Source organism: Ascidiella aspersa, chromosome 7 (genome assembly GCF_963924565.1).
Source record: "Ascidiella aspersa chromosome 7, kaAscAspe10.2, whole genome shotgun sequence".
Lineage (NCBI taxonomy): Eukaryota > Metazoa > Chordata > Ascidiacea > Phlebobranchia > Ascidiidae > Ascidiella > Ascidiella aspersa.
This window is the reverse complement of record NC_139453.1, coordinates 12,669,068-12,679,327: the sequence shown is the minus strand read 5'-3', so window position 1 is coordinate 12,679,327 and position 10,260 is coordinate 12,669,068. Positions and strand designations below refer to the sequence as shown.

General features: G+C 34.5%; 1 protein-coding gene across 1 annotated transcript; it reads right to left on the bottom strand.

The window, feature by feature from the left end:
- Positions 1–7,058: 7,058 nt before the first annotated feature.
- Positions 7,059–9,762, bottom strand: LOC146137888 (heparan sulfate glucosamine 3-O-sulfotransferase 3B1-like). Its single transcript, XM_083394070.1, has 5 exons — positions 9,496–9,762; positions 9,263–9,394; positions 9,026–9,168; positions 8,254–8,473; positions 7,059–8,143 (listed from the first exon to the last, which is right to left on the bottom strand). Exons 1-5 carry the CDS (start codon positions 9,640–9,642, stop codon positions 7,619–7,621), a joined length of 1,167 nt encoding a protein of 388 aa, XP_083250196.1. The 5' UTR covers positions 9,643–9,762; the 3' UTR covers positions 7,059–7,618.
- Between the last annotated feature and the right edge of the window lie 498 nt (positions 9,763–10,260).

Sequence of the window (10,260 nt, the reverse complement as noted above, 5' to 3'; positions counted from 1 at the left end):
TATAAACATTGTTTGCATAAAATTCTACTGCACTTTAAGGCGAGCACGCTTGAAATTGAAACACATGATATTTTAGTCCATTTCTCGATATATTGTAAGTACTAGAAGTTAAATTTCGTAATAACAATATGCATTATTCATGTTGTGAACGTGCTATGTAACTCATATGGCCACAACAAACTAGTTGTTTTGAACCTCGAGAGCTTTTACTAATTGTGTTTTTTTATCATACCAATTAACCATGAAGTAGTAAGGTATATTAAAACGAAGGTAAATGTGTTTAAATGTAAAAAAACCTTAATTATTTTTGACATTTTACCACGTTTTGACGTACAGTTCGTATTTAAACAAAATTGTAATCTGACAATCCTGCTACGGACCGGTAACCAACTCCTCGCGGACCGGTAACCAACTCCTCGCGGACCGGCGTTTGCCGACCACTGCCTTAGAACACAATCAAGATTCGTGAACTACTCGCTCATTGGCATTTGTCAAGATAAGATGATTTTGCCAATTCGTAGGGGCCATTGACCCTACTTCTGTATTTGCACAGAAATCACGTTGAAAATTTGCGCTAAGCAAGAAAAATACACTGCGTTTTTTGAGATAAATTTCAAGATGGACATTTCCCTAATTGTATATCAACTTGATTGCAGTTGCACTTTTAAGAGTTCACCAAGTTTCTTGAGTTTAATTGTTTCATGACGTCACGCTTATTGAGTCATCTTAAAATTTTGAGGACTCGCCCCATACAAAAAACATTGATCCGCCAAGTCAGCCTTAAAATATCCTATGAGATTGAAATTATGATTAGAACATTTTAATTTTTCCAAATTAGATAAGAATACGAATGAGATCATTTTTGTATTCTTAAATTAGATTAGAATTAGAATTACCGATTTCGTTAAGACCAAAATTTAAACTAAAAATTGAACTATATTTACAATTAATTATATTTACAATCAAGTTAATTTAATTGCAGTTTATTCTTATAAGAATGTGAATGGTAAATGAGGGACTAAAAGACTAAAAAGGGCGAGTAATAATCGGGAATGAGAAACGATTAGGGTTAGAATTATGTATGGAGTGCTACGGTTAGGGTTTTTTTTTAATAGTTTAAAGTTTGTTTAAATATAATTTTAGCCCTTTGTTTTTTTCAGACGGGTTTATGTCTCATTCCAATGATGTGGTTTATGTCTCATTCCAATGATGCGTATTTTACAACCTTGATTTTTATTTAAACATATATGATTTATTTGCTTCATCTGTTAAAACGTTTTAAACTTTATTACAGGCCACCTGAAACCTGAAAAAAATCTTAAAGACTTTTTTAACTTTCAGCAATTTTTCAGTAATTATATTATAGTGTGCTGCTCTTCTTATAATACGTGTAATAAAAATAAATCGAAAACTGTGGTATATGTGTGCTCAGCGAGTTTTATAATATGGTAAAGGGCAATCTGGTGCATTAAGGCGTATTTGATACGAAAATGCGTTAAATTCACGTACAATTTATAAAACAAAAAGGTGGGATAATACGTTTATGGAATTTTATAACATAACGTGTCTCAGAGTAAGTGACGAGTTAGAAACGGTTTGTTCATTGATAAAATAAAATTATTCTCTAATCCAACCAGTAGAGTTATGAAATAGGCACAAACGAACCATGAAGGGGCGTACAAAGTTTGATGTTTTTAAATATTAGGCAAATGTACTGCAGTCTTTTCTTCAAATTTATACTGAGAGAGTAGAGGATTAAACAATGAGTTATCTAGTAATCTTCATATGTATGCTCGGTAATAATAATTATATATTTTCCACTAAAAGAAAAGTGTAAATCCATATATTCTAAATCGGACGTACAAAGCTCAATTGTGTTGTTGACAAATTCTGTTTAAAAGAGTCTATATAGATAACACTAAAGAGCGCATGGTAAAAGCGTAAAAAGAATTCTGCCTTAATTATAAAACACAAGAAATAGGAAAGGAAACAAAATAATACAGGAAAACAACATGACCATTCAAAATGAATACAAGGCGAAATTCGGGTCATATCGTTGGACGATAATGTATGATGTATTAGGACGAACGCTTGAATCTTACAAATTCCATGACGCTAGCATTCATTTTTAAATCGCCGCATCGGAATGTTATAGACAGGGGTGCAGCCACTGATCTTGGATTGAGCCATCCTGTAGAGAATGTATGAAACTTCGTAGAGACAAATAGCAGGGTTGGCGTTTGGCCTTTTATCATGTATTCCGCTATCGTTTGATTCCTGTCATATAAGGTAAAATGCGAGATGAATATATATATATATATAAAGACCTCATTTGGCATAATGCCAAATTTTTTTAATATTTGTTAAGGTTAGTTTTGTGAGGTAAATCTACAGGGGCCAAAAAAGAGATTGTCAGTCTTATATCCTAATTATAAGTGATGAATTTATTAATTACATTTACTTCTTGACGTCAACTACATTTCAACGCAATAATGTTACCAGTGGTGGATCCAGGTAGCAATAGGCCGTTTGATTCAATATTGTTAGCGTGAAGACGCCTTGCATTTAACTCATATAGGACTAGTATCATTACAAGTTCCACTAACTGCGGATATTTCAACGCATATTATTGTGTTTCGCAAAAATTATTTGTGTCTTTGAAATGGGATCATAACACCAAGTTTAAAAGCTATATTCAAATTACACCATAAACTATATAGACTACATACCGATTAAATTTATCGCGTTTTCTTCAATTAATTTATTGCCTTTACGTAAGGAACTTTTGATGCATGACGCCTGGTGGACTAAAGTTTAAACCAAACAAACGTATTATCTTTCGTGTTTAGCGGAAACGATTTACCGCATTTTTATTTAGTGTAATTAAACCCACATTCGATTGCAAAATATATTAGGTCTTCCTCTAAATTGATGGCGTGATCTCTATATTTTTCATGTGTCCCCTCCACCAAAAAAATCCTGGACAACACCCCAAATATTACTCTACCTTGAGGAACAGCGCATTAGTCTATCTTTTGTAGCAATTAGTCAATAATAATTGTATAAACGCCATTGGCGCTTTGAGGACTTACAGGTGGTGTAATACGCAGAAGAACGTTTAGATTGTTCATGACTCGTTCAACTTTACTCTTAATATTCGCCTTTAAACCAGACGTGTCTGTTCTCTTCAGAGCATGAGACATCAATCTGTCAAAACGAAAAACTCTTTTAGTTTGCTTTAAAAGCAATGTCTTACACAAAAAAGCAAGACATATTATTGTTTCCTTACATTATATCTTTGGCGGATGTTGGAAGACAACGTATTGGATATTGAAGCTGCAAAACACAATCTGTTAGACATTTGTAAAACTATTAAATTATTGGTAAGACGACTCTGATGCCCCTATAAAACTGTCATTAAACAAATCATAACGACATCGTTAATGTTTTGCGAAGGAAACTTGGGCTAAATTTATTAAATAAAACTTAATATTCCATTCAAATAATTAGCAGGGGCGAAATTCACATTATTTTTGTTCAAACTATTCAATGTTTATACAAAGCCGCTTTTTGAAATTCACCCGGATAATCAAAGTATTGAAAAAATATTTTTCAGTTAAAAACTCACACATGTCAACGGTGCGGGATAAGACTTTTAAAACAATTGATTCAAAACTTCGTTTATATTGCCAAATTTTATACAGGGTTTAAAATGTCAACTGGTTTAGGATTGTATTTACCGGAAAATCTTCGACTTCTCTTAAATCTCGGTGAAGCATTTTTGCCGTGCGGTAAACGTCATGTAGCAATTCATATTCACACAGTTGTCCTGAAATCTCGACCATTGCCGTCGCTATGCAAAGCAAAGCGAATATAGGCGCAGAAAAACTCATTTTTTTAATTTTTTTTATATTTTAATAAAACACAATCGTAAACCTACAGACAAACAATATGATCAGTTAGGTTTGTATAGAGAAAAAAAATCGTAAGCAAGATCTGCAAATGATTTAGGTGTAAACATTTGGTTTCAATATTAATTTTTCACAGAATCACAGCCGACTCAATCAGTTCTTTTCAAGATTTTTAGTTTTGCGGCGGCCCAATAAGCACTAGTTTAACGGGAAGGTGTCAGCTCTTTTCACCGAAGGTTTAAAAATTTAGTATACAAAACACCAAAAAGACAACAGCAGTTAATATAAGACATTCTTCGTATTGCTTCTGGAGTTTTATAACGGCTGGGAAAATCTTGCCCAAACCCAGTCTTAATACGCCGTTTGAACTTTTCCTATTTTATGTCGGAAACCATTGGTTCAGAAGCACTGAACTAACTGGACGAAGATGAGCTTAACTCTTGTGCTCTCCTGCTGCTGTTGAAAGTCAATCAACTCTGCCATTTGCCATACAATCCTCCTGTTTAAATAATGCTTGTCTTAAACGGCTCGATGATTCGCGATGGAAAACCCCTCGCGATGGAAAAAAATTTAAGTAGACTTTCCAGGTCAATTTTGAATCATTGATTAACGTTCAAATTTTCGCCCAAAAAACAATCGCGTCCATAATGTTCGGTCATATTTTCCAAAGAAGCGCAATGTAAATCAGACATGTACGGTCTAATGAACGATATACATTCTCGTACTATTTCCACGTGTAATTTGAATTCCTGGAATGCATTAGGCCACAAACATTGTGAATCATCCAAAAAACTACCGTACCCACGGCAGTTATCAATTTACTTGTTTTTTAATTACTATTTTTTCACCCAAAAAGTGACAAAAAGTCCTCGGGGAAAATACTGTGTCTCGCCTTCCATAATGACGTTATCAGTATTCGCAAAAATGCCTAAACCTAAGAATGATCCAAATGAAATAATTCAGTTGTGCATAATACGATTTTTTCTCACTAATAACATGCTATAATGCAATACAAATTAATTTTTTTTGCAGGCTGATTTTTCATTGAAAGAATAAAACGCATGACTTAAGGAAATTTACAATCTTAAAATGTCACTTGTCCAACGTAAGATCTTTAATCAAGTTTTGTATATTTGGGTTACCTTATTTTTCAAGATATGTTCCAATATAATTCACGTCATACTTCGAATATGTTGCTCATATACTGTCACGCCTTTAGGGCCTAAATTAGGCTCTAAATACCAAGGGTCTTAAACACGCCAGAAAATTTTGTGCGGCCCGCTTTACACTTTGGATTTTTTAGCAATTAATTAAGAAAAGCTCTATTGAGAGTCTCATATGTTTCAGTATTTTTACACATTCGCGGTGAATCAAAAACAATATATCTACCATTTTCGGGGGTAATTTTAATTTGAGTCCATACGGCGCAATTCATTATCACAAAATGGCGTAATCTAGATAGGGCTGTTTAAGCTTTTTTAAGTATGTTTATATTTATAATGGCATCGAATTCGTGCAAAGCGAATTATAATGCATTAAAAAACTGAGATGCAACACGTTAAGTTACATTGTTTATAGTTCCAGGTATGCGCAGTGCCTTACTGCTAAAACGATTTCTTGGAAAACATATCGTTTTTTTTTTCAAAAATAGCACGGCATAACACAAGTGAGCTCTCAACACGGTCTGTGTTCATACAACTGCTTAATGCTAAGTAAAATGTAACAATCGAGTTTCTCAAAATAATAGTTCATAGATTCGTGATTTTATTCGGTGGTAAACTCAATTGAATTTTTCTAAAACAATGCTATTTTGTGTGCTTTTTCTGGTTAAATACAAAAGTGGTGCGCATCGATTTGAGCAAGCTTCGTTAATTAGTCACATGCTGTTATTTGTTTTACGTCTATTTAAAATTAGTCATTCCCTAAAAAATCTTTATTTGTCCAACGTTTGGTTAAACTTTAATTGAACTATAAATAATATTTGCGATGTCAGAAGTGTCACCGCACCCCCGATTATGTCATATGAATGGAAATGATCCAAAACTGTAGTTTGTTAAAAATTTCAAATTTCTTTTGGTAAAAACCTTGCATGACAAGGCAGTCAGCAAATTAAAAATAGAGGCCAAGGGGAGAAAATCTTAACAAATATTCTACTAAGGGGCCAATACTAACTGTACATTATAAGGGCATGATTGAAAAATAAATGAAAAAGTTTTCTCTTCGGTAATCCCTTGCTCACATAGTTAAACCGGTGCTGGGTGATTACGTTGGTGTGTCCGGGGAAAACCAAGTCACCTAAGCTAAACCACGCCAACGATGTAGCACTCTGCCGAAAAGGAGGTTACGCGTTGGTACACGACCTGATCCGTCTGAACGCACGCAAGTTATTTCTCGCGTAATCAAACAAGTGCACGCTCTATGGTTTGCGACACCCGAAGCTATTTTTTCGAGAGTAGTTTTTTGTGTCTGGATTTCGGTTCCAACGGCTTCTAGCCCAAAGCTTGTAACTCGGCAGGGCAACATGTAACGTTTCGATTCCCGAGGCTATAAAACTCTCCTAAATAAAAAGGAGCCAGAAAAATTCAGCACTGAACAAATACGCAAGATAGTTGTCGATTTAAAATACATTTTAAAATGCTGCTCAGAGTACCATAACTGCAAACGTTGGACAAAAACAATTTTTTTTACGTGCAACCATTTAGGCTCAAGTTTCTGTAGACATGACCCCAAATTAGGGGAATACCAATAAGCGATATAAATAGTGTTAGTTAAATGTCAACATTTAAATTAAAAAATAAACTCTTGTACTCGCAAGCATTTTAAGAACTTCTCAAGCAGTATTCCCTTTCACCTAATGGGTTTCTATTTTGGCCCAGATTTAATCTGACGCTAGACACAGGTTTTCCAAAATTCTAAGAAACTTCTAGACCTATTTTACGGACTGGGCACTTTGATCCTTTTTTTGGCCAAATTGAGCGACTTAATAGTTTTTGTCAAAAGTCAGTTCATTATTAACGAGCAAAGCACATGTCGGTTTCAAAATTTCACAACCAATTATTATTTTTTCCAACTTAAATCTCTCTGGTCGAAATATTTAAATCTTCTGCAAATATGCCAATGAAAAACCCACGAAAACGTGTCCTGACACTAATTGTGCGCGATTTACTCGTAAAACGAAATAACACTAATGTTCCTATTAAAAGTTTGCTTAGTCGAAATAATTGTTTTGTTACGATGCATAGACAAATGATCCTCCAGTGAAACTCAGAATTGGGTCGCTGCAATGTCGACTTCATCATGAAACACGGCGTGCTCAAAGTTCGCGAGTTGTCACGGGTGAGAGACAGAGTCGTTACGTGATAAGTGGTTGCGTTTTTCGACAACCGTGAATTTCAGAAAACCATTCAATAAAACACAAAACGGCTATAATGACGTATAAAACCGTACGAATTTAAACTTATTTTTTTGCATTTCAGTTCATTTATATCACTTAGGACAGTTCATTCATTTGACTCAAGACACCGTACAACAACGAAAGAGACCATTTGATATAGCCTACTGTAAAATACTTAGATTTCAATCGCTCTATGCATACACTATGCAAAATGTAAGAGTCAGTCATTATTTTTATGCGAAAAATAAATATCTAACATTGCAGCGGCGGTTTAACTGTAACTATAAGTTGACTTCGATTCGCAAATTGCAAACTACAGCCAATTAACTCCCATTCCTCCTGATAACTTGATAAAATGCATGATGAAGGGTCGGTAAAATTCGCGCAAAGCCGTTTCGGAGTATTCCGACAGTTCAGTTTGTGTAATCGACCCGTTGGCGATCGTTCTCGTGTTACCCTTGGCCTTTCCAAGACAATTGCGCATGCCATGGTTGAGTTTGACGCAAAAGAAACCCTTGTCGGGTACAAATTCAAAATTACGTCGTTTAATTTCGACTTTTAGGCCAAGTTCAATCTGCGCCTTCTCCATCGCTTTTCCAGGGTCACTGAGGAGCTCTTCGCCGCTGACGAAGATAAAGTCTTCCTTTGGGAAAGTTTGGAACCAGCGCTGTAAGAAATAGGAGTAGACGCCACGCATGAGTATCTTCAATATTCGATTGTTGTAAAGCTCGGCCGCGTGTTTGTAAAACTCGTCGACGTCGCTGTATCGTGATGTTGCTCCGCGTATCTTTTTCATGCTGTAGTCGACAAGCTGATCAAAGTTTTCAAACTGCTGAAACTTAAGAAAAAAATCGTTTTCAGAGCACGGAAGAAGAAATTTTAATGGATATTTTCGTTCTGAGGTTAAAGAATAAGATATTACATCAATATTGTTTTAAACTTACTTACTATGGCGTAAAACTCCAGATGGCTTTTCGCTTTTGCTTGGGTGAAATCGGAAAAAGCTCTCTGGACCGGGTCGCAGACGACCAAGACAAATTTCGGGGTAGGAAGCTTTTCTTTCCTGTATGTGTCCAGAATACGCTGCGGGACAGCTTCAGTGACCAAGTACTTTGGCGTCTTCTCGAAGAGTCGCTGATCAGTTGACTTTCTTTTTGGCCACAATGACCTAAAATAGCGACATGTTTACATATCAATGATGTTTTGTAATTAAAGAACGAAAATAAAACCCGGGTGAAATACTGGATCAGACTTTTGTCAAAGGAATAAATATTTCACATAGAAGAAGCAGTGGTTGACGAGCAGAAAACTGCTGCCAAGGTTTCGAATTCCATTTATTTAATTCAAACAAAAGAAACTTTAATTAAACACAAAGATAAAGGATGGCCTATAATTGTTTTATGCGAAACAACCGCGCATAAAACGCCCCAATAAAAATTATTAAACTATTTAAGGTTTTTTATTTTATTTTTTCTGAAGCAAGATATTTGAGCTACAATCTGCTACCTGATTTTGCAAACTTTATTCTTATCGTGAAGCAAAATTTATTAAACAAACTTTGTTAAATAACAAACTGTTTTGCTTTATTAAACAAACTTTGTTAAAACAAACTTTATTCTTATCGTGCGCTACCTGAGTCATAGGCTGTTTAAATTGTTTAATTGAAATGAGAACAAACATAAATTGCTTTAGTTAACGCCAAAAAATATAATTTCGCTACTTGTAATAGGATACGCCTTTGTCATATTCTTCATCAAAGAAATGTGTTTCTGTCTTGTGTTGTGTCTTTAGGACTTTCGAATGGTAATGTAGAAATACTTGAAAGGCTCCAGTGCCACATTTTTTGCTGCCAATGAGGATGAACTAAATAAAAACGACGGTGTCATATGTTTTTATCGGTAAGATTTCACTACTTTTATTAAACCATTTACTGCATCTATAATAATTAATTATTTACATGTGGCAAACGTTTTGATTGAGCGTCGTTGATTAGTCGATACCCCGCAAAGTAATTTTTCTTTTTGGAAGATGGAGCACCTACAGTTGAAAATGTAGGGTCAGCAAGTCCTTTCCATAACGTTTTGTAGACCTATAAAAAGGCACAACTTTTCTACAGTCACCCGTGATATATCTTTCGTGCTTTAGGAAAAGTTTTCCAGCAGCCATGCACGCAAAAACATAAGTATTTACCTGATTAGGATCATGCTGAACACAGTCATCGACAGATTTTGGAGCAACATTTTTCAACTTGAAAAAATTAAAAATAGAGAAGCAAAAAAATGGTATAACACATAACACAATTGCCTTGCATAGCTTTCTTGATATGTCCGTTGTCATTCTACTGAAAAGCAAACCCCAAAATTGTGTTGTTAAAGCTCATAAACTAGAGCCAACTAAATAAGAAAAACATATAATTTAGTAAAATAAATTTGTATTAGACCGTTGCTTAAAGCACATACTAATACAGAACAACATGCGTTTTCGCTATGCCATTCAGTTGTTGTTTTCTTATTCCGATTTAATTTGGTAAAAAAAGTCAAAGCCAACCCCCAAAATTATTCAAAAATGTGCCCATAGTACTAAACTCTAAAAATTAACAACTGTATTAAAAAAAATAATGACTGTATTAGAATGTAATGTAGAAAACCTTTCTCCACTTTCACCTAACATATTACTTTTGGCATTTTATTATGCAGAAATGACCTCTTGAATAAATATAACAAACCAGAGTTTATCAGTTTTGAATATTTTGATTTTGCGGGCATTTTTTTAAAACTTTATTTTAAAAAAGAACTTCCTGTTGGTAATAAATACAAATAAATAAAAAAGCGATAAATTTTCTATACAAAGCAGCATATTATTCTATTACAGACAGGAGCATGTATTTGGTTGCAATTTTTTCACCGCCTGCACTTAAGTCATCCATAACTACGTTTGGTGAAATTAGGCTACTTA